At 41.4% G+C, this 26,228-nt stretch overlaps 1 protein-coding gene across 36 annotated transcripts in view; it reads right to left on the reverse strand.

The window, feature by feature from the left end:
* LOC131473667 (neurexin-1a) overlaps positions 1-26,228 on the reverse strand; it is a 218,391-nt gene that overhangs the window by 38,390 nt on the left and 153,773 nt on the right. For all 36 annotated transcript variants that reach the window (XM_058651089.1, XM_058651098.1, XM_058651097.1 and 33 more), the window contains one exon: positions 2,050-2,221. In XM_058651089.1, the coding sequence (XP_058507072.1) occupies positions 2,050-2,221 (172 nt within the window). The remainder of the gene's footprint in view (positions 1-2,049; positions 2,222-26,228) is intronic.

Raw genomic sequence — 26,228 nt, forward strand, 5'->3', positions numbered from 1 at the left:
GTATTACTTCCATGGCCAAGACTCTGGAGAAGAGGCTGATTTTTTTTTGCTGCTGCCCAGCCTTTTGTGTGGGGCACACAATGAAAATGAATGAGCACAAAGGGAAGACCAAACTGCAGCAAATAGAAGGCTATATCTGTCCGTGTGTGTGTGTGTGCGTGTGTGTGTTCTGTATTTTTGATTCTAATAATTGTGCTTAAGACTTTAATGGGCCATAAGTATGTAGTACGAGACTTTTTAATGAGATTACAAGGACGGCAATATAAGGCCTCGGTGAGGCAATTATTTCTTTGCTTCGAGAGTGATTGGCCCCTCCCATATAATCTCACCCCTCTCTGTCTTTCTCACTCTCGAGCCATCATTTATATCTTTGCTGTCTTCTCTCGTTATAATCACTGTTGATCTGTGAGTGGCCTAAGAGTGGCTGAAGGCTGCCATTATCGGTGTGTTAGAGGCATACATGGATACTTATCAAACTACAGGCGAGCTGAGAGAATTATGGCTTCGTGTGCTGGGGGAGAGGGGAGGAACTGTACACTGATTGAGATTAGATGTAATTAGTCTGCAATGAGCCTAATAAGGTGGACTTGGCGTTGTCACTGACGCATGATGTGTGGGGAGGAGGTTTTTCACTTTCCCCCCTGAAGCAGTTATATCTCAGCATTTACATCGTCTGTTTAGAAAGAATTAGAACGTGTTATTTCTGCACACGCACAAAAGAGTGATAGGGAATTTGACCTCTGCATCCTTTTTATACGACACCTTTTAGACCGGTAATCCTCCGGTTACAAGTCAAATTCCTTTCCTTTCTTGGTCCTGGCCCTTCTACATTTCATGAAAATTATTCACATTTTGATATCTTACAATATCTTAATAGTCATTAAATTTACGACGCACTCCACATTGCGAGGCATTAAATGGCGCAGTAAATGGTCAGGAAACGTGTTTCACCTACTAAATCCATTTTATGAGCAGCACATCTGTGTGTATCGTGTGATTTGGGGACTGGGTCTGTTTGTTCTTTAAAGATTGAGATACTATCATCCAAGCATTTAACCCGGCTGTGCATTCTGCCATGTCCACATCACGTCAAAAGCCATTAGCTTCCCCCTTCCACCTGAGGCGAGAAGCGGGGAATAAGTCCCAGTCATAAAATCCTCTTTCATTTGGATGAATGCACTGGTCATAGCTAAAAAGGTCACCAAACATTACACAGAAGGGGGGGTGGGTTGCATTTGTTATTTGTGTTTCTAAACATCCATACGTTCCAACTTCTTTAACCCTGTGTAGCTTCGGTCAAAGCCTCAAAGCGGTTGAAAAATGCAACACTTTCAGAAACACAAGCAGTGGAATTTCGTGTCATACTTCTAACGTCTTGACGTTCTACAGAAACATATCAGTGTTGGTGAGTTCTGTTCCATCTCCAGAATCAAACTTCTTATGCGTAATACTCATTATATAGGGCAGTAATTAGTGGGAAAGTGCAACATAAATTAAATTATTAGTAGTAACATTACACAAGTGGCACTGCCAATGAGTAAAAGTAATAGTTAAATTAACATATTAAGTAACCACCTGGTATTTCATAGTGTAAACAACAGTATCATACAGATATTCATCTAGTTCCACCGTTACAGGTTGGTTTCCAATTTACTTTTTAATCATTTGTATGTAAATAGCTTGACTTCATCTAAGGAGGATCTATACTTATAAGCGGGGAATCTGACACAGATCCAGACGGGACGGCTTGTTTATCTTTAGACTATATTGTTTCTTAAGTGAAACTTATTTACATATGCTTGGGTTGTTTAACGGTATTGATTAATGCAAAGTGATAAACAATGGAGATGGGGAAAAACTCAACAACACTGGTATTGCTCTAAACAGCTGCTGGAAACAGGAACATAAAAAGCAATTAAAGCTCATGCCAAGTCAACATAAAACATCCTCCGACAGCCAAGGCTGTAATAGTTGGCTTGATAATCTCTTGTACATTTTATCGCCCTTAAGAAACAGCAGATGTAATTAAAGGCAGAGTGGGTGACTCACCTGTGGGGTAGCGCTCAATGACTGGCAGGTCATCCACCTGCAGAGTGGCATTACCCCCACTCCTCGTAAACTTCACTATATGGTACTTTCCATCATTTACAAACTTTGATGTCTCCTCAATATTAATGTCATCTGTTCCGACATTAAACACAACAGCAATGTTTCCTTTTTCCTGGAAAGACAAGAACACACAAAAGAAGGGAATGTTTAAGTGACATTGTTGAAAAGCCTGGAAAAGAGAAGTTGAAAAAGGTGGAAGGGGGAAGTGATGCTGAGAAGAGCCGCCTCGCTACTTAGCTACTATCGTCACTATGCATCTTAACAGAAGGCAAAACAAAGTAAAGTACAATGAATGGTAATGATTTAAAAAAAAAGCTTTTTGAGTCACATGAAACGCAGTGCCAGCTTTGGATTCAAAATAACAACATGAATTTGTTCCGTCGTGAGATTTGATGGCGATATGAAAATCAGTGTATCGCATCAAATCACTCAAACTTTGGTCATTAACTCAGTTTGTAGACAGCTTTTACTCAACATTAGCTAGACTACACGTTTTTTTTATAGTGGACCACAAAGTTAATGGAATAAACCATATGGCCAGCTCTTTTTGTCCTGGAGCCCATTTTGAACATATGTCCCATCAGACACTTGGGTCCAGAGGGAAAGATATTGCAACCTGTTTTGCTGTTCGTAAATAACACTTTTCAGATAACAGTTTCAGCTTTTTATGCAATTTAAGTCGGGGGAAAAAATGATTGCATGGTCCTTTAAACTGCAGGGCCTAATGGGTTGAATATAATGACAACAAGTTATTGCTACTGAAACTAACATATAACTAAAATATACCAGAATTATCATGCGTAAGATCCTCTGTGTTTAGGTTTAACCATACGACACACAAACACCTAATCTGCAATGCCTCCTATTCAGCATCACCCATGTATTTATTTGGAAAAACCTAAAAGAGCCTCAAAGCTTGCTGGGATGAGGCTCATTGAATCCGAGCAATTTGTGTTGCCCTGCAATTAAATAATAAACGACAGCACACAGTGTTGTCATTATATTAAAGCATAAACATGGAAACATGGAAATGAATGCCACAAAGCAAGCTTAGCTTCCATCGTCTTAGATCCACATGCGATGGTATCGCCTCTAATGAGCTCCTTTTTACGGTACATGATCGAAGCCCCTGAATCCTCCTGTTTAATCCGGCTAAAATAAGTGCGGGAAATTAGTGCAGTCAGTCTCTCTCTCTCTCTTTCGCTCTCTCTCTCTTTCGCTCTCTGCTTATGAGCTGCAGTGTCAGGAGCATCTGGTTGGAGGCTCAACCTACTGTGGCAGTGCAGCACTGCATGTTATTATCCAGTCAGCACAGCCAATAGTATGCTGCAACTCCATCTCTCTTTCTCTCTCTGTAATTCTCCCATATGTGTGAGATGACTCTTCTTCAAGCCCCCTACACGTCCCCCTACCACACACACACACATACATACACACAGTACATGGAGAGTGTGGTTCCCTTCAAGTGCAGAATGAGTTGAGCTCAAGAGCCAGAAGCTAAAGTGCAATTAAAACCATTTATAATGTGTCACACCATGTTACCAAAACTAGGACAACTGTATGCCCTGTAATGTAATTTCAACAGATTATATAAACTGATGCATTAAAGATACAGTGCTAACACAATTCACTGACTGCTTGAAGGCATAAATGATGTCAGACAAGAGGCGCTTACAGATTGCGGTTTTCTGTATCGGAATGGGTGAGAATGATCTGCAGATGCTTGTGTCGTAGTGGTGCCAGTGATATTTCAGCAAAGACAATGGATACCACGAGTATCGGCCAACACCTGACCTCATGCATGCTTTAAAATAGCCTTTCTAGCACTTGAGTATAATGCAACATTTAAAATGAAATGTATAGGAAACTTTCTTTCAAGGACTACCCCACACTGAAAACATCCACTGACAACTTTTTAGTACCAATGATCTCAGAAAAGAGAGAGAGAGAGACGGAAAAAGGGTTTAGTGGAGGGACCAACCCAATTAAAATCCTGCTTTTAATAGCCTCCTTCAATTGACTTTTAATGTTCCCCATGGTCTCGTTAATAAATTTACTGCATTTAGTCACAAACTGCCAAGTCGAATTTCCATAGCATGAAAAAAGCTTACTTCTCGAGAGCGATGAAGAGGAAGATGAAAGAGGGGAACACACAAAGGATGAAAACCAAACCATCGGATTTGGGGAGTCTGATGTCAGATGTTACGATAAGACCTAAATCTTGAGGCTGTGAAATACAAACTGAAGTTTTTGACTTGCGCTCGTGTGCCTCCCATATTAATGTGATTGAGGTTGACTCTCCGCCTGAGAATAACAGGGCTGTAACTCGCCCCAAATAAAAAAAAATCCAGTACATTTCACAATTCCCTGAAATTCAATCTCTTTGGACGCGTAGTCAGTTGGGCTGCTAATCCTGGCACAAACAGGGTCTGGGCTTACATGTATGTCACAGAGTGATTGATGGCTGCTTACATAAACCCAGCCTATTACACCCTGTACAAATTTAGGGCTGCTCACTTGGTAAGTGCTGTTCCCAACAGGGCTGCCCCTCGGGGAGCATATACTGTACGGAGCACGCATACCACACCCGGCGATCTCAGCCCTTTCCTGACACTCTGCACGCTGCCTTGATTAATTGCTCATCAAGCTGCAAAAGAGTTTAATTAACTGATGAAGTTGATCCACCATTCTCCTCTAATCTCTCTCTTTTTATGCTCTTCATCCCTGCAGCTGGAGGGTGGAGTAGCTGCGGCAACGCTCAGGGTGTCAGTTTCTCGTTAAAACTCCCCCATCTGCGCTCATTATACAACCACAGAGATACCCGTTTTACTGGATATACAGCCACAAAACAGCCTCCGCAGACCGTCTCTCTCTCTCTCTTTTTTTTTTTCATACATTTTTAGTAGCACCGCTGAACCTGAATGAACATTCGTTTTTTTCCCCCTTCCAATTATGTCACAGAAAAAAAGAAATCCTGGATGTGCTCAACGCTTCGGAACAGCTCCCTACAGCTTTTCTATAACGTTCTGGAATTACATTTGTTCCGTTAAATAATGAATTCATTAATGAATAAATCATACTTTTTTGTGTATATGTTTTTATGGGAAGAACAGCGTTTGTTGCCGATGATCTGCTTGAGGGTCAAACCATGTGAGCGCAAAGCAAAACACAGCCACATCTATTTGAAATGATCCACACGTTTCCCAGAGCTGGATTATTTCTGCAGCCCACGTAAATACAATGGAGGGAGAGAGAGAGAGAGAGAAAAAAAAGGAAGGAAGTGAGAAATGGTGTTTGAGATGGTGTCGGCCCTCCTCCTCCTCCTCCTCCTTCAATCTCTGCAAAAAAAATAAAAACAGAACACTATGGTGTAGGCTGTCCTAATGTTTTGCTTGTTTATGAGTCATGCACGTTGACAACCACTGTGCACCCGTCACCTTTCATATCTCACCAGTCCGACGCCACAGGACTACAACACATCTCCCTCCAGCGCACATGTCTCGCTGAGGTGGGAGAGCACCTTCATCTGTGCGACGCCTGTGCCTCTGTCTACGTGAGTGTTAAGGAGATATTATGCTCTCCGTGTACTAGTTAAATGTCTTAGTGTTGCGAGGACAAAGCAGACTGCACCTTTTACCTTATCTTTTAATTACAACTGACGTCTTCCGCTTATTCCTTTTTGTTTTTTGTTTTTCTTTAAAGCAAAGCTCAGTTAATGAAATTACAGACGCAGAGGAGTAATTATGAGAGACGAAAGGATTTCCTCCTTACAGCATTCGATACATAGGCTGTACAAATACACATATACTGACCTTTTGTCTGCAACATCCCTCAGAGTCGGGCATTATTTAAATTTAAAAAAAATATGGCAATGGCTTTGTTCTAAACAGAATTTCAGACAATTGTCACATGATACATTAAAGGAATACTTCACCAATTTGCATTTAGCTTTGTATTACTAGAATAGGGGCAGTATTTTTGAAAGTTGAGAAATATCTTCATTCTTTTTTTGTTATGTGCCCACCAGTGACACTTGTTCCTGTTAGCGTAACTGTTAGCAAAGATGGCGGACACTGTTTACATTCTGGGAATGAGGTCCCGCCCCCCTACGAGTGGGCACGTAACAAAAAAAAGAATGAAGATATTTCTCCTATTACTCCTTGCAAAAATATAAAAGTTCAAACCCCATCTCTCACATAACACAATTGAACAGCACGACATAAACTGCATAATTCTGTGCCGCTCAATGCAGCATATGAGGAAAAAAAAGAATCTGCAATTGGTCCAATCTGCACTGTATATACACTTCCACATAAGGTTCATTAGCCCTGTCTGACATCTACTCGCCATTATGATGAACATCCGAGTAACACCGAGTAACACACATTAACGTCCCCATGGCAACAATGTCAGCAATCGGCAGTCTCAGCATTATAGCCCTTTACACACACAGGTGAGCAATAAACGCTTTAAGAGTGACGGCTGGCTGTCAGCTGAATATGTGCAAAGATGATTTTTAAGTGCATGAAAAACTAATTATAATGACATTAATTGCAAATCAATGTAAAGATCACACTGGAATCACAGAATTTATAATTTCCATATTTTGTTTTTTGCGCTATTAACAAGCCAATATGTGGTGTTGTCATGATATTACTTACACATAATCATAACTAGAATAACACCTTATTGTTACTGTATTGCAATGCAAAGTGTTATCTTAAAGTGCTGCTTTATAAGGAGTTGTTATATAACACCCTAATGTGAAGAGTCAAGAATCAAAGCCACATTCAATCAGTATGATGTCGTGGACACACACATACAAGTAAAGTATACTCCTTCTATTTATGTGGCGGCAGTGGAAAAAATAACGACCTTCACTTACTGCCGGAACACGTCCTTGTAAATAAGGCTACGTCTACTCTGTAGTACAAAGCTGCATCTTTGCCAACTTATACAGAACGTTCCGACTCATGAAACAGCGTTTGACTCGCTTTCCCTCGCTCTTGATTTCATCATAAGTGCTGCTCTCCGGGAGCTCGGCTCATTTCAAAAATCAAGTCCATCGGCTAAAGTGCTGAATTATCTGTCAAGTTCCGGCTTGAAGAATCTTCCATTTGCTGCGAGACTCGATCGAGAAAAAAAAAATGATGTGGCTGAGATTCATGAAATCCCACAAGTTAATAAATGATCGATCAACCACAGCAACTGGTTTAAAAAAAGAAGGTGCTATTACACACGCATTGTTTTTTGTAATTAATAATTGATGTAAAAGGTGCATCTTTGTGAAATGTACCTGGAGCAGAAAAATGATCAAAATAAAGCCCTATTCGGACGGGATTAGTTTTACATGGAGAGGTGGAGTAATGTAATTTTAACACAACACATCTGTAATATAAACAGCCAAATCGCACAGGATAAAAAAAAACCCTCAGTAACCGTCGCTGTTTCTTGATATCCCGAGTGCAAACACACATCAACATACGGCCTCCGTGCTTGAAAATCTGCGTAAAACAGAATATCTATTCACATATTTACTGCTGGTTTATTCACACAGGATTAGTATTACCTTGGGTCATTTTTCTGGACCAGAGCTAAAATCTGGTAATAATAACTTTACCCCACCCCCCCATAGTTTTCTCCTTAGTGCATATTGGCACTCACTTAAAGGTGAATACGTGACAGACATTGGGAGCTGGCTCGTGGCACTTTTAAAAAGACAACGCTTGCCACTGAAATTACATTTGTCTTCAGTGGACTCTCTGACCCACCTGTGACATATTCAATCATCGGAGGCCAACGAATGTCTGACATTTTTTTGCTCTCGCTCACTCAGAGAAATCAATTCCAGGTAAGGATGATTCTCCTGTCCGTCCACTTGTGACAGCGGGCATGAAGTGCAGTGTAAGTTGACCTTCATCTCTGTCCTTTCCCCCCCTGCAAGGACTTCCTGCGGCCCCTCAAGCATATTCAGAGTCAAACTCATTCCATCTGTACAATTCATACGGCAAAGCTTTCCGGCTAAATATGATCAAAAAACAATCATATGGACGGTGCAATTAGCGCAGTGAACATATGCCTCGAGACAGGGCAACAACAGACCCTTAAATCCTCAGAACTAGACTTCCACATGATTCCTGATATGCATATGACAAATATGACACACGTTTGTTGTGTCTACGGAGATTACCTTTAGTTCGGGGGGGGGGGGGGGCAAACACAGATGAGGACATGCATATCCAATTCTACACTCTAGATTTAAATATATGTTAAGTGAGGTGTATAAACATATTCTGCGGTCTCCAAATCAATTTCTTGCTTGAGGAAACGTGTTGTTATTCTGAAGGTTTTGACTAAGCTGCCTTGCTCGTAATGACGGGATTGTTCCTCATTAATATGGAATATCCCTTCATACTCTGCTGAGGTTGGTTCCACTGTGTGTTCCACTGTATGAGCGCTTTGTTTAATCATGTGACGTGATTTGCTAATCACGTAAAAGGTGTCACACGTTTCGACTCCACAATGCAGAATTGCAAATCGAACATGTCACATGCGACTATGAAATTCTGTCTTTAATTTATAGCTGTGTCTTTATCTTAGTGACTCGTATATTTATTTGTTGTTGAAATTGCTCTAAATTCTGAACAGATTTATTGAATTGGGTGATTTTTTTTTTTTTACTTCTATGCCAATAATACTGTTGATTATGAAATTCTTGGACTTTTCAGTCATCATGATCATGTTTTTGTTTACTGAAATGCCACTTGTGTGCAAATAAAAACTGGAACGAGACACAAGAAAATCCTCTGTTGCTTGATTCACTGATTAATTAACTGCACCCAACACCTCGCTAGATCGTGTGCATTACTTTAATAACAAAGAGGTTTTTTTTCTTTTCTTCTTGTCATTGTTTCTCCAAGAACTAAACAGGGAATTAGTGCACCAATTATTTTAGAGAACGGCTGCTATTTGTCACACAAAAGAAACGTGACGTGGAGCAAATGTTGAGGAAAATATAAAGCTGGGACCATAGTGGAGGTGAAGGGCCATTACTGTTATTGTTGCTTTTTGGAAATCCCACTTAAAATGCAAGTTTTTAAAATACTTCTTTACCTATACGCTGCTCTATAAGTGTAACTGTGCCCCAGCTGTTGTTAAATGAAGAGGAGAGGTGGGAAGCAACAGCAGAAGTTGACAGATGATAGTTCAACACATCCAACCTTCGCAGCCTTCAAGCAGATCTGAAAGAAAGTGCGTCTCAGAAGACTATCACCTGCATCTCACATACTGCACAGCAGCTCAGTACACTCCTCCTACATAAGTGCCATATTTACTGGGTAACACCTTCAGCGTGCTTCTAATATAAATTGTTTTGTTTCTGCATGACCTCTAAAACTAATACAGTCTTTCAGCAAGAAAAGACTTGTTCGTGTCAGTCTCTGAAATAAAAAAAAAACATCAGCAGTGACTGATGAAATGACTGTGACCCGTAAAACAACACCGAGACGCACCGTCACCTCATTAACAACGTTAGAACTGCTTGAGGCACTACTCTGGATCGCCCCTGTAAGTGTAATTCACATTATCACTGATGCACATGGGCAGCTGTTCACATCACATGTGCACAAGGTGATAATTGTAATGTATAAAAGTTCAATCTTATATATGGGTGCAACATGTGTGCCATCAGGAAGTGAATTTAAATGTTTTACAACTGAAAGTGAACCACTCAAGTTGAGCCTGAAGTGAACAATTTGAATAATTGCTTTAAAATTTTCAATTTGAAAACCGTCAATTGAAACTGAACACATTGGTGTGAAAGTGAATTTCATGTGGTCTAAAAAATTAAGCTCCCGAATTAATTTCACTCCTCTCAATTCGAATTCGGTTCTTAAAATTAAGTTCTTGTGCGGGTCCTGGCAGTAAGGCAAAACCAGTGGAGCGCAGACGGCGAGAACTTTGTTTTACGTCATCATGACACGGCGCGTTAACAGTTAACAGATTGGCTGGAGCGAGGAGCAGAGATACTGTAAGTCAGCACGATGTCCAGTGACCAGCAGCGTGACATACACGAAAAGAAGCGTCACGTATGTATATGATACATGTTATGAGCTGGGTCAAGAGCTATAGGCTATAGAGGAGCAGCAGAATTGTTAATACACTTCAGTGTTTTTCATACATTGACCAATGTGTGGCGGCCGGGCTGAGTTTATTTCCAATAGCTGGGGTTAAGTATTTTAGGTTGCAGTTCTTATCTTATGAGAACCCTGGAGTACCGGTTTCTAATACTTCCACAGATTTGGGAAACTGTCAGGCTTTAAAATTGCCACCATCAATCAAAACATTTTAAAGGATGCAACAAGCAATTTCATGGATGACTTTTTTGACTTCTCCAACATTATTTCCTCTCAGCCCCACAGTGTGTACCATTGTTCCATTTTTGCCCTCCTCGTTTAGTTTGACTGCGATGTCATTAAGTCACTCAGCGGCCGCCCACTTATTCATGTCACTGATTTTACACGACTTCTCCGTCTTTTAATGTTAACACGGCTCAAAGTTATTTTCTTGCTACCGCGCGGAGGCAAGTTCATCTCAGAAGAGGAATACATTAAAAGATCTGGAACAAGAGGTGTTAAACCTCAGAGGAAAGAACCTTGTCCTAGATTTTTCAGATAATGCAGGGCCATATGTAATTCCACAGTCGGCTGTCGCAGCTCCTGGGCTCCAGTTTCATTTTGAACAATGATGGAGAGTTTTAGTGAGAGGGGTTTGGATGAGAGGGGGGGGGGGGGGAGAAAGAGAGAGGAAAAAAAAGATGTCTGCTGCTGTATGATACAAAGCTGCTGTATTTGCCTGCAAGCTTAGTATATCATACAGCAAACAGGTGAGATTTCATCAATCAAAGCTGAGCAAATGAATGGATGCGATATGAATTCAGTATAAGAGGGTAGAAAGGTAAAACAGGACAATGTTTATATGTATCGAGTGTAAACCAGAAAAAAGAAAACATCTAATCACAGCACTGCAAATTCAAATGTGTGATTTCGAGAGAAAATGGGATATTTAGTAAAAAAAAAAATGTTGGGGTTGTTTCTCTGAGATAGTCGTCAAATAACTAGCTCGTAACCAGGGGTGCCTGATGCTTACACAATGCAGACATGAAATTATTGTCTTTATTTCCTGGTGCACTTGCTTTATTTCAGTGGAAATTGAGTCACTACTAATGGATGCTTCAGTGTAGCGCCAAAGATTGTTAGGCAACAGTAACCTAGAGCACGGTGTGTGAGGAAAATATGAGAAATGTTCTCAGTTAAGAGGTCAAAAAAAACCTCTCTGCCATTCAATACTGAACTCTTCAGTTGCTGCAACCAATGGACCTACATTCAGTCCACTTAAACAATAAGGTACTGCATTGATTGATAGTGATTTAATATGCAAAATATATCCAAAAACAAAGCCCCCACATTTGCAGTAAAATGAAGTTCTTTTCCGATGTATGCAAAATGCAGCACAACAATACGCATTTATGGATAATTTATTTTAATGCATTCCTAGGCTACAGTTAAGATGCTTTCGTCTTGGTTTCACAAGATGAGTGAACTGCACGTTCACTGCAGAGATTTAAAATCCTCCTCTCGTCTCTGTCCTGAATGACACCACAATGTGGGAGGAAAAAAAGCCTGTTAGGACCACAGAGCAAGGTGACACGTCTAGCCAAGAGACATTATTATAAGCAAGATGCGTCAGTAACGAAGTCAAATAATGTCTTCATACGCAAGAGCTGTAGCAATGTTCTTCTTTTCCATCTATCTCTACGGATGAACCGCCTCAAATTGCAATAATCACAATTCATTTAATTTGATCGATTAGTGAGATTTCACAACTGTACTACTGTCTTTCAGAAGGTTTTTGTGCAATCATTCTCACTTGTCATTTACTGTGAGTGCAGTAAGGAACACCTGCTCAGGTATAAATAGTGTGGGGCAAAAATCTGCCAATGAACACGCTGACAGCGGTGCTGACAGCCCCTCTGCAAGGTGATGACAAGTATACGCCGAGTGACAGATATTTGGATGCTTGTCTTCCCCGTGGAGCTGACCAGGCGTTTGTGAGCTCTCTGTGTTTCGTTGCAGCCTCGTTCCCGCTCCCTTTCCCTCCCTATATTCAACATAGGGAGGCAACATCACACATCACAAACACTCTAGGTTTAGCTGAAGCACTAATGTACATTGTGGTGCAGGAAAGATGGTCTCAGAATGATCTACCACCTTTTTAAACTGCGGTTTCTCTGTGTTTTGGGGCTCTCTTGAATTATGTGTGGCTATGATCAATTGGTGCCGTGTGCAGTGTTTGCTCCTGGTGAAAACACAGCTCCCTCTCCCTTGAGATCCGGCTGTTAATGCCACAGCCTCATTCATCTTCCCAGTCCACATTGGTCATTTGATAGTCAGCAATTGATGATCATCATTAGCGGGAGCGGGCAGTGTAACTCTTGCTATATGAATTGTTAACTAGATGAGGTATCGACACATTTTAATTGTTGTACAACGAAGAAGCCAATTACATTTACTCTAATCTACGAGGAAATTGATTAAGGCAGACTCTTGGTTTGCATCAACGCGAAATTGATGGAACAAAAGTGTGAAATCCTCTGGGAGTAGCTGTTTATTTTTTGCACCCTCTAAAGAAACAATGTCACCTCGCCAGTGGCTTTGTTTTTACTGTGATTGTCTTTTTCTTTAAATTCGGTTATTGATTTTCTGGAGTTTGACCCAAATCTGCCCGTCTCAGATCAAGTAAACAAACACTGGCCAAGACAATATTGAAAATTGTGTTAGTTTTGTTGGGTTTTTTTTCAATTTCTTTTTTAAACTTAAGCCCATCGTCTGGACTGTGGTCAGTTGTTTTTTTTGCACTGCTGGTTGCTCCTCCTGCTGGTGGTCAAATGAGAGCACCTGGCTGCCACAACTGCATATCTATCACACAAAAGGGTACAACTCTTTTGATTTGGCCTCTCTAAAAGATGTACACAGGAAATGGAAGAACAGTAATTTACTACAGCCCCGCCCTGGCAGTTAACCTACTTTCTACATGTGGGGCTATTTACCCTACTTGTCTTGAGATACAAATTTCACCCAGCTGAGGGAATAGACTTGGTTTGACTCCCCTCTGGGCCCGCTGACACCTCGAATCTCAGAGTACTAATCATTTTGTAAACAAACTATCCAGATCTCTGTCCCACTTAGAATAACGTAACCGAGCAGCTTTTCAAGCAAGATAAGAGAAGGCCTTGATCCATACAATGTTCCCTCTTTATTTCATCGTCAATATGTAAACTGCAGCTTTTTCTCTAGTAAAACATGATGCATAAGGGCCAAGACAATGTGATGAAGACTTTTGTTAGGCCAAGTGAGCTGGAACTGATGGTGCACATAATTAATGTTCTGAAATAGAAGAGTTAGTACTGGGCTCGGATGTTAATTGACTATGATACTTGGGCTGGTGCCTCTCAGCCCGAGGCTCTTACTCTTTATCCCCTGCTTTGCTCTATTACTTTGCTTCGATTTTCACTGTGTCCTATTTCTTCCACTCCTTGCTTTGCTTACTCCTACTCAATACCCTCCCCCCCCACCCTTTTTCAATCTCATTTTCCTTATTCCTTATCCTCTTCCTGTCAGTTATTTACCTTGAAGGTATCTGCGACTTCAAAAAAACAGAGAAATCCATGTGACACACACACACACACACACGTCCCATGTTGGAGCAGCCACCTACACAAACTTTGCAAGTTGTATCTTTTGGGACAGAGAAGGTTCTGTCATGATAGCAGAGTAGTGACACTAATAAGACGGCACGCATGCACACACATGCACTATGCAAAAGAGTTTACAATTAATACTACTCAGGCATTGTCTTGGTATCACCTATTTTGCATTTTTTTCCATAAATCACCCACTCAAATATGACCTGTGCAACTCTGGTGCAAGGGTGTTTTGGAGATTGTGTACTTTGATAAATATGCAAAAAAAAAAAATACAAGGTTGAAAAAAGCTGGAGCAGGCATGTTCTTATATTCCCAGCTTCCCCTTGTCTCATTTACTCTACTTTTCCAAGCAATACATGATATTACTTTGGCAGGCAAAGTATTTTTTTGTCCCCCCCCCCATGAAAAACAAAAAAACAATGGATGCTACTTTTGCAATAATGCAACCCGTGAGAACCTTTCTTTACAATACCTCATGATCACCTCAAGTATGTGATATCATTTGTTATTGACAGTAATGTGACTGCGTGAGTCACAGACATACATCACTGCTCACTGGTAGGATTTGAATGCTGCCGACACTTTTCCGAATGATTGCACGCTTAACATCATTGAAAATCAGCATATAAAAATAAATGCCCTGTAACTGAAGGTGTGTTAGTTGTGCGAGGAAGATATTATTTATGTGACGGAACCAGGCTCGCTCGCTGCTTTTACATCCAGCATAATTTCAATTTCAACTTTTAAAGGAGTGGCTTGAATTTCTGTCGTACCTCCCCTGATTGCTTATTAGATCCCGAATTCTCTTTTTCTAAATTTTGACTGATATTTTGAGTGATATGTACTTCCATTTCATTGATAACGTGTGAGTTCCAGAGCCATCAGAGAATACAGCCTGGCTGTGGCAGTTAGGTTTTGATAATAGAAGATCAGACACTGCCAAAGCTTCTCCACCAACCATCATTAATCTCTAACTCGGTGTCTGACTTACAGGGAGTGAATGACTGGTGATGGAGAAAGGGAGAAGTAGATAGAGCGGAGGTGGAATGAATGAGAGAAGTCAATTACAGAGTCGCAGAAGAGGAAAGGAATCATCGCAAAGGCAGGAAGATATATATATATATATATAAAACCTTGATAACACAGAATAGGGTCAGTTAAAGTTTGTACGTGGCCTCGGAAAAGACCTAAAGCGAAAAGTGTTCAAGAGACAGCTAAGAGTGGGTCTTAGGAAGATGGTTCGACTGCAGGAATCAGATTGCTCCATCAATCAGAAATGACATCATGTCCAACCATTTACTCTGAAATGCAGATGCCTGCTTCCAGGGTACACGTACAGTCTCTGGGTTGGTCCTTTTGGGCATCACACTCTCAGGGTTTCACTTGCCACTGCACATGAGCACTACATCACATATCATTAAGTGAGGATTTTGCATCTGCAACTGTGACTGGAGCAGCCACAGCTTATAGTGTGAGGAGGGACTATCATTGATTTGGTGCAGTGAAGGACATGCTGGGGCTGTGGGGCTGAGTCTATCAGCTGTCAGGTTTTTGAGGCTGCTGGAGTCTCTGAGACAGTGTACAGAGGCATTTATCATGAGCAAGGTAACAGGCTTCTTTGAAAGCAACTCGAGCGGAAAATGAACAGCTGCCATATATGTGCTCACAAATACCGTACTATTCTTTCTGCATCTCCCCAGTCCCAGTTTCCAGAAGCAGGAAACGAGTCAGATATACTGTCATTCAAATACATAGCCACTCACAAAGAGACTGAAAATGGAATACTGGAAAGGACGGTTTGTAAATGGCATTTTGTATACGTGGGCGGAAACCAAAACAAGGCGATTTCAAATGCAAGTGGCAAGGTCATGTCATGCGTGTTTTTTGTCTGGCTCTTTCATCTTCAAAAAAACCTGACAGAAATCTTTGTCAGGAAACATTTAAAGATTAAAAAAAACGATCAAGCTCCCAACAAGCTCTGTGACCTTGTCCATTTTTTGAATAAACTGACTGAAAATCCTTCTTTACACCTATTCAATTTGCACTGCCTGCAGCGATAAATTAGGTGGGCGGTCTAGAATTGCCCACTAGAAATAGACTGCAGTCCTTCTGCTTCATTCCATTAAACTTTTAAGTGTGCATATGCATTCTATTTGACTTTTAAAGCAATAAACATTTGTATTGAGAAGATGCAGAATGTGTAGCAGTAATCAAGTGAACGAACACCGATACCGAGGCAAATGCAGGACAGGAATGTGTCAAACTAAAGAATGTACATGTGTCACACACTCCTGGTCTCCTAAGTTTGTTTTTTCCTCTTTGTCCAAAGAAAATATGGATTTGTTTTCACACACCACATCTCAGTGCTTCTCAGAGTTCTCTACTACATCTCCGGATGAGTGTTACATTATCACAAGAACCGCATGAACCATTGGTCTTGGGTCTTTAACATGCAGCCACTGGTAATGTGTGCTCCTCTAATGAATCAGGTGTTGGTAACCAGAAGCTTGTTCCATTACCACAGGAATGTAGAGAGAGTGTGTTTGTGTATATATAATGCATATATAGGCATCTTTGTTATCTTTAAGACCAGTGGCGGTTCGTCAATAGGGGGCGTTAGGGCGCCACCCCCATCCAAAGAAGGCAACTTCTGTTGAAATAATTCAAAAATAACTATGAAATTGAAATGATTACTCACACAGTGTATGGTGTGCACCTGTATACTGTTGGCTGTATTTAGTTCATTGTTGTAAATATATACATGTGCTTCAACTTTTGGTGAACAGGTGACCTGGTGCTGTGCTCTCATTGGTCTCTGTCAAGGCTGTCATTCAAAATCACTCCCCTCGTGTCCAATCCTGAAATGAGCGGATGTACTCGAGTGACTTTATTTACATAAGTATTCCGGAAAACGCTAGCCTTTGACTCATGTAACTAGCGTATCCCTGTAAGCATTACCCGAATAAGCCTTTATTCCGGCAATGACTAACCCCAATAAGTTGGGTTGTCACAAAGACAGACCTTCACGAAAGATACCCCCAACATTTTTTATGCCGGGCCTAACGAAGCAATTTGTTCTAGTGATAGCAGCAATACAAATAATATTTGTTTGTATTGCTGCTATGTTGAAACAATTTCCCCTTGGGGATGAATAAAGTATTTTTATTCTATTCTATTCTATGTGTCAATTGCGAATGATTGGGCTCTAAGAGCCAATTCATTGTAGCAAGCGAGAAGAGCCGACTCACGTCGGGGAGAGCCGGATCTTCAGATGATCCTGTGCTTTATTTTGACAGACTAGGATCATACCTTTACGGGAAAGAAGGAAGAGAAGGGCTTTTATCTTAAGTGGAACAATGTTAAGACACTTTGTTTGCTGTGGTTCTGTGTTCAGTTGTTCATTTAAAAGGTTTGATTAAAATGATTAACGACAGTAATGCGTAAAAATAAGGCTGTAATGAAAACACTGAATAAAAAAAATTGCCTGCCAACACACAAACCATCCATAATTGCTAAATTAGGCTACAATAGAAGGCTAAAATAGCCTTCTAAAAATAGCGTGATACTAAATGAAGACCCATTTGGGAGCCGAAAGAGCCGGCTCTTCTCAGGGAGCCGAGCCAAAAGAGCTGGACCTCTCATCACTAGTTTGTTCAGTCTTTTTTTTCCTACCCCTTCCTCACTGTCCAGCTCCTGGTTCCCATATCTTTGTCATATTGAAGCTCAAACAGAATATGGGCCCATTTCCCTGTGCACAGTGATGGGGAGGACGACAGATTAAAAATCCTTCCCCTGGGTGCGCTCACTAGGCTGTTCAGCACTGCTCGCCAGGGAGATTCACTACATACATTCTCTTTTATGGCCCTTTCCTTATTCATCATAACACAGCTTCAGTTTTATTAACTTCTCTAGCCAAGCATACATCTTTGCCTGTGCCATCAGTCTTTTTCTCTCTATTTCTATCCATATGGCTGCCCTCTCCTCCCAGGTTCCCAAATGATGCACATAAGCCTGCATACACAAGCGCTACTGTTATTCGCTCACGCAAATTAAATACAGATTTAACACTGGGGTTGGATGGGTAAATGGATGCAATTCTTCGATCCAGGCAAGTCTTTATCCCACTGTTGGGCAAGTGTTGTCCCCCGGCTGTGCCTTGTCTCAACACTGAGTAAAGCCCAGCTGGCCCTCAGCAAAAAATATGCTGAACATGGAAAACACTTTTACTCAATCCTTTATGAGCAAAGTGGGAAAAAAAAACCAGGAGCATACTCGATATTGAGCAAAACATCATAAGTGGGAAATAAATGTCTTCCTCTAAAATATCAGCATTGAACTACAGTAAATAACAATGCCAATGGCAAGTTTTTATTTTGGCCACGCATACACTGGGATGTTCATTTCTTATTCATGGATATACTATAATCAGCAAAGCTCGTCTAAATATGGCTGCAAGAAAAAAGGCCTAAGCAAATGCGACGCGTTCAACTACAGACTCGCGAGTGAGGCACAAGAAGAGCCACTGCGGCATTAAAAGCTTTGAGGTGACAGAATGTGATGGATATGAAGACACAGTGATACAGTGAGGCTGCTCCTTTAAAGTTTTTAGAGGGGGAGAAAATAGAAGCGCTCATGCCGAAGGTATAACAATTTAAATTGAAGCAACATCTCACAAAGCCGGGGCTCCTGCTATGTTTGCACTGTTTTTAGCTGCAACACTGAGATGAATGAAAACCCCACTGTAAGGGAGGGAAGTATGTAATATCGAGGAAAATAGTAAGTATGTGTTTGTGTTTGTGTTTGTGTTTGTTTGGCTAATGTTAACCCAGCTTATTTGTCCTTAACCACAGGTGTCTGGATATGTGATTTAATTAGGCAAAGATGACTCAACTGATTTGCATATGAAAAAGTTAGATAAACAGAGAGTTGTGTGTTGCATTAAGTAACATAATGTTGCATAATGATAATGCCAGTCGGTCAGTTTGGACTGACATATGATCAAATATTTCGTGGATTGCCATTAAATCTGTTTCAGTCATTTATATCACCCCTGAAAATAAACATTTTCATCGTGGCAGTATTGTAAAAAAAATTGTAATTGCAGGGTAATTGTACTTAAGCGTAGTGATATTAGCCGTTGCTCAGTGCACCACTGAACAATTGTCCCGACTTATTGAGTCACAATAACCAAACATTTGTCTCCAACAAAACATCATGTCTCAGGTACATGACACAAAGCAGCACTGGAGCAGAAACATCCCAGGTATTACTCTCAGCGTCCCATTAAAGATGCACGGGTAGCCCGCAAACATCTTATTCCTAAAAAAGAATCCTACACAAAGGCCCATTCATCATCAAGGCGCTGTCAACATCATAATGAGAAAAGCTAAAACAGAGAAGGAACTGTCGTCTTCAGTTGTCCGACTGTTGCTGTGTGTTGTGGCGCCTGTCAACGACGTGCTGCTTAAGAGAGAGCCAATTTATTTTTTCCCAGAAGGATGGACCACTTGTGACATTTGGCAGTGAAGCATCAGGCGTTTCATCCAGCTGTTCAAAACACAGACTGACACACACATGCACGCACACACCAAGAGAGGGTAGGGGTTGGCGTGGTTATCACTGAAGCTTTGATAAGCACGCTGACTTGCAGCTGCTACATTTTAATGTGTAATGATCTATGCTGGTCCTGATACAACCCCAATCCCATGTTTCTGCGCCAGTGTATGTTTGCACATGAAAAGACAAAAAGTGTTCCAATATCCAATCAATTCCTCAAATGACTACTCCCATTGTTGATCTACTCTTGTGTAGTCGCATTTGGTTGAATGACGCCCACATTATTCACCGTGCAGCCAGGAATTGTTTCTCAACGCTAGTCAAAGCAATGGGCTGTTTTGGCAGAAGCTCTTAGGGGATGATGTGTTTTCAGCACATGGGCTTGAAGGATGCCAATCCAAATCAAAAAGTACATACGAGAGATTTCCAATAGACTGTATTGTACTGACCATTCTGCCAAGAAGAGGTGATTCAGGGAAATTAGAAACATTCAGTGTTCATAACAGAGCACACAGTGAAGAAAGTTTATCACTTTATCTTTCGTATCTGATTAACAATATAACTCTCCTTAAGACCCGACAAAGAAAAGAAAAAAATATCACTTCAACACAGCAAACCTTGTCTATCCTTGACTGGTAAGGATCAACACTAAACGCATCTTGTGCGCATATACAAATGTCCTACTGAGGACGTCGTCAAGCAAGCCAAAGAGTATGCGCTGCAAGGGGTCATGGGGCTGGAATGAGCACAGAATCTGAAATGAGGGCTATATGAATAATGAAAAAAGGGATAGTCATGTGAGGCCTTCTGCATGCAAGTCTAATAAAATGCCTCCATTAGCAGAGGCATCCAGGTGTAACATGACCATGAAGGTTGGACATCCAAGCAGAGGGGAATCACTAGAACCTTCTTATGGGGGTGAGCAAATCCTTGCTCAGTTCTGCCGAACAGTGACGGCAAAATAAGACTCTTTATGTCTCTGTGTGTATTTAGGCTTATTGGTGTGTGTGAATATGAGAAGAGGAGAATGAGGCAAGTGCAGCATGTGTGGCACACTCAATTTGCACGGAGAGGCATCGCTGTCTTGCCTGCACATGCATGTGCTCCAATTTCCATACTTAGCCATGAGACACTTTCTGATGTGATGTAATCATTTTATCATGGTAATGGGAATGGGATTTAATTTTCTCTTTTCAACGGTTGCACGTTGATTCACCCACACTCCAGCCTGGAGGATAAAATTGGCGGTAAATGATTCCTTGCTGACTGCCCCTTATCCAGGCCATAAACACTGATCTTATTTGTAGAGTCGGTAAAATTGTTTAATTAAAAACAATAATTCACTACAGGTCGTTATCGTTGCTGCTAATTAAGCTGAGTTGACAGAGCACGGTGTGTGTGTGTGTGGCGAGGTGGCAGTTACAGGAGATATATTACTTTGTAGTCATTATGCTGACAATATGGAGGGTATGTTAGAGTCACTTATCTTGTTTGTGCCTCACACAGGAATCTGCTGAGGAGAGAACTGTCTTTTTCCAACAGCTCCAACATAATCTGGTTCCTCTAAAATATTTCCTCAACATAAAAAAAAAGAAAGAAACCCCACATATATTTATTTTAGTTTTTATGTTTGTCTTTCTTAAAACAAAAAAAAGTTCTGAAAAGAAACAACTACAGCCTGACTGCTAAAACTACCTGGGAAAGAAAGAAAAAAAACAAAACCTTCCAGCTGTCACATTTATAAACCTTCAACAAGGAGCTCGGAGTGCAATTTTGTAAATCCGCCCAGCACATCAAAGTGCTGCCATCCTGCCAGGTTGTAATGGCTGCCACCCCTAAACAAGCTTCTCTCAGCAGAGTTTGTCTAGGAAGAGTCAAGACAACCTGGCTAATCTTCTAATAGTTCCAGAGAAAGATAACGACAGATACAGAGAACGGAAGCGAGAGAGAGAGCGACTTAGACTCAGTTACAGTATCACACTGCATGTTCCAGTGACGAGAAGAAAAGCGATGGGGAAAGCTGATGAAAGTGACTACGCTCAGTCTTTGTTGTGACTCTTACACATTTTAGCCTTTGAAATGATAGGGCCTGTTCGTAAGATGGCTGCCACCGTCTCCAGCCCTCCTGTCTCTCTTTGACAAACTCCTCAGTCTGCTTGACAGGACGATAATAACTAACAGATTCCATAAATATGTGAAATGAAGATCACCATACGAGATAAAAAAGGGGAACTTGCTGCCAATTCGGTTTTGAAAAAAAAAAAGACATCTGTGAAGTCGTCTTTTGAGAAGTTGGGGGGAATTCAACATGATGACATTCTGAAAAAAGAAGAAGAAGAAGAAGTGCACGCTAAGATTGACAATTTCACAATTCACTGGAGGGCTGAGCCACCACCGAGGTTTAGTTTGTTTGAACACAATGGATATAAGTGGTAAATCCTTTGCATTAACCTGAGTGAGGAAAAAACATGATGTGCGTTTTGCTTTTCCCATAAAGGAAAATAGACACCGACGTGCCAACAAAGTGAAGACCATTTAATCCTTTCAGATTAAATGTCTGATTTGACAATGCAAGGAATTTTCCCACATGGACTAACTCACAAACTCCTCAGTGGAGGTGTCTTCCCGAGGAGCCTCCTGTCTCTCTTGCACACTTGAGGGAATATCACTTATACAAAAGGCTTTCGGGCAATAAACATGCAAATGTATACGCCACATAAGCACCTTCACAACATCACAGACTGTGAATGTGTGCAGAAACAAGGTATAGGAAATGAACAAAAATAGGCATTAAGTATGTTTGTGACGCCTGCATTTCCACCATCATTTCCTCGAGCCGGTGCTGGATGTTGTTCATTATTATACTGTGGAGATGTGACAAGAGAATATTTTGACATGGTGTCACAGCTCCTCCTTTGGCATCTTGTGGTGTGCGATAGGAAAAAAGGGAGGGGTGGCACAGGCGAGAATTAAAGATTGGAGCAGCCATCAGGTACCCCTTTACTAAATGGTGTAAATGGGAATGCAGGGTCAGACAGCTGGCAACGTTTTTTTTACACTATTGTCTCAGGTGTTGCCTTTAATGTGACCGATGCTGTGACCTGTGTCCTACTGTATTACTGACAAATACATTTCATTTATTCCCTGCAGTCAGAGGTGAAGTTGGCTTCTTTGTTTTTCCTTACAATACGGTTTCTTTGCTCTTTTGTCTCTATTGAACTTTTCTTAGAAGCGTTCTTGCCTTGCCTTCAAATAACCTAGTCAAAATACACACAGTTTTTTCCTCATTTACGCACTACAAATGTCCTATTTCTCAGCACATTGTTTATTTTTAAACAACAGACCACAACGCTCGCACAGCAAGTGGCACCACCTGGGTGAAAATGCTAACACTAGGAATGCGCCATCCTCTATAAAAGCACTGCATCAGTCAGAAAACATTCACAGCCGAGTGTGACTGAGAACCCAGAGGTACAATGATGAAAGTGCACATTAGACTTTTGATTCCTGAATCATGCTTCGGGTCTGAGTTACTGCCCGTCCCTCTCAAGGCAAGAGTGTGGAGTTGTGCATTGAAAGGTTCCTCCACCTGACAAACTGGAAAACTGCTGTGAGTGACTGTCCGCGTCTCCGTCTGTCTATGACAGCGTCTGTCTTCATTCAGTGCTCTTAAATTGGCTTTGGAACTGATTGGAAATTATTCTTTTATTATACACCTTCCATAACCCCCCTCTCATCAAAGACCGGCCATCTTTTATCTGGAAGATGACGTTTCCATTAGGGTCTGCCAACCTCTTACGGCTGCTCTGTGAGTTGTGGTGTTGGGGGAGAGCATTGTTAACCATCACAACAACAACAGCGGGATGTCAGTGGCTGGGGTGTGCCTCACAATCCTCAGTCTTGCAAAGGCAGTTCATCAGATGACTGCTCACCCAGAACACAGACAGGGGCAGGCACATAGACACTCTCTCTCACTCACACACACACACACACACACACACACAGTGTCTCTCTACCTTCTTTTACTCTGTTTCCATCTCATTCTTACACACACAAACACAAAATTTCACAGATCTGACAGGCAGACAACAGAGACGTAGAAAAAAAAAGACAAGAACTTGGCCAAAAGGGAGTGTGGCTGTCAGCTCTTCCTCACCAGTTTCAGTGTTTCATCAAAGGTATGAGAGGCCCATAAGATTCAGCTGCCAATCTGGCAATGCTTTCAGTCCCCAAACACAGAACTGTGGCTCTTTCAAACGCTGAAGCCCGATGTCTCCCTCTCATCGAAGTTTCTGTCTTCATTAACTTTATCTCCAGACACAACTCGCATTAACAGTCTGGCCTTGGTTTTGGAATTCAGCATAGTTTCACAGCAACGGGATATGCAAGTGTAATTTTTGTTCCCTACAACATTTTAAGGCTGTGCCTTGGCAAGGCTCATTGACATTGTTGGTGCTAATGAGGACATGCCTGAGCCTGGTGTGTGTGTGTGGGTCGGCAGAGACATACGCTCGAGTCCCACTCGGGGAGTTTTAATTAGATCTACATTATCAGACTGCCTGTCCACACTAGCCCTACCAGCTTCTTGGATGTTCCATAAATCATCCGTCTAAGTGATCGCTGCATACACGACATTTCTTACATACAGGCCTAACATTTACCCCCTTACATTTGTGAAAGTGGAATGTCATTTCACCTCCAGTTAATCTCCTCATATTGCTCCTGACAGTATTTTATGTTGTTTTCATTTCTTCCCAGGCATTTTACCCTGCTCCTGCCCTTCTCTTGATTTCTTCAGGTGGCTGGGGTAAAACACCCTTTCCTCCATTATGATCTCATCAGACCCCACTCCTTGACCTTTGCGCTTTGCTGTAAATGTCAGCTTTCTTTATGAGGCCTGTGAAGTGTTTATTGAACAATTCACACTCAGTGACACACACAGTTGTGAGTGCATGCCCACACACACACACACACACACACACTGACATATGCACTAGCTGCCATGGGATTTGTCCTTCACAGCCAACTATAACTCTGATTTCTAGGTGTCCACTGAAAATTCATGGTTGTCCACACTTGGCAGACAGCATAAGTGCGACTCAGCACCATGCCCAATAGAGTCACCACAAATAAGTCAAGATTTCATGGGGAATAGTTCCTTCACAGCCATATAGACCTACCAGGCAGTGGCTTATAGTTATTGCCAATCTACAACTTAAAATAGGCACCCATTATTGGAAAAGGAAATTAAAGTGTAATGAACTGAACTGGGCAGTAAAATCCTTATAAGTCTTTGCGTATAGTTTGAGTGCCATAGACAACATTGTGAATCCAGAAATGTTTAACAATGATGTCATAAAAAAATTGGGCCAATTCAACACTTGCCATTATGTTAGAGTACTGATGTTATCTCAGGCTGTTCCTGACTCAGCCTACCTCCGGAGCTGTGGTTTATAAGAGCGGGGCCAGAATGGTGAGCACTACCGCCACAGTGATAAATGTTGTGCATTAGAAATGTCTGGATCTCTATGTCCAGGCAGAACCTGAAACTGTGCCTGGTGTAGCACAGAGCTGAGGGGAAAGAAGAGGAAGCAGGCATTCCTAAGCACAGTTCCTTTTTTTTTAATCTTCTTGTCACTCTTGCCACTGACTGTAACACAGGCCATTTGAATAAAGAAGAGTGAAAAAAAAAAACCATGCCTGTGCACTGTGCCTCATCCAACATGGCGGGGGGCTGCACAGACTTAGATCTTGCATGCATGCCTGATCTATAGTATCTCCTGAAAAAAGTCACACACACACGCACACACACACCAAATCACAGTCCAACACTGTGGAGGACAGACACACAAGGCCGTGTTGTACCTGACAACCTGTCAGTAGTTCTCCCAAAACACAGAAACAGGATATACAAATAGAATGGACATGAACTGCATTCTGAACTGTGAGTGTGTATTTGTGCTCGTATCTTTTTCCTGACTTAATCCTACCACCCCCTCTCATTTCATCTTATCCTCCTCATCCCCCTGTGCCAACACCAGGCTTTTCTTTTAATGAAATGTTTGGGCCCATACGCAGTCTTTATCTTTTCAGTTTTATCCTTTCTCTTTCCTCGAACTTATCTTCTGTCTTTCCCTCCTTCATTGTCTTTGGATTTTTATCAGTCATCTTGCAGGGAAAGGTAATAAAAGGCCAGCACACTGAAGGAGGCTTGCACAGCTTTGTCATTTTGTTCTGTTGCACCTCCCTTTTGTCTTTTATTTTTGTTTGTGGCAGCAGACCTTATCGGAGAGATGGGCGTGAGATAAAGCCCCTGTGGTTCTTTGTGGTGAAATAATACGACAGACTGATAAGGCCTTGTTGGTGACAAGTTCACTGCTGCTTCCCTCCTCCCAACACTGCCCTTTCATCTTCCCATGGTTTGCTAAGAAGTCCCCAGTGGTGCTGAGAGATATCACACTTCTCTGTCAGGTCTTCTCCACCTTTGATAAAATGCCAACTCTCCACCTTTGGCACACACAATTGCATGTTCAATTATGCAGGTATGCTACTTGAATCCGTGATGAGAATAATTTGATCCTTACATGTCTTTGTGACTTCCACAATTTCGATGGATATTGGTCTATCAGGTCCTCCTACCATTTACACCAGCAGCACTTTTTCTTAATGAGATGTTACCTGAGGAAACTTTGTGTTGATAGTCTACACAGACATAACGTAGGACTCCAAACAATAAAAGGGGCTAAAAGTTAGTTCTGGGTAGACACAAAACTTCCCCTTGCCATCTATTTTACTACTG

The sequence above is a fragment of the Solea solea genome, chromosome 15 (genome assembly GCF_958295425.1).
Source record: "Solea solea chromosome 15, fSolSol10.1, whole genome shotgun sequence".
NCBI classification, from domain to species: Eukaryota; Metazoa; Chordata; class Actinopteri; order Pleuronectiformes; family Soleidae; genus Solea; species Solea solea.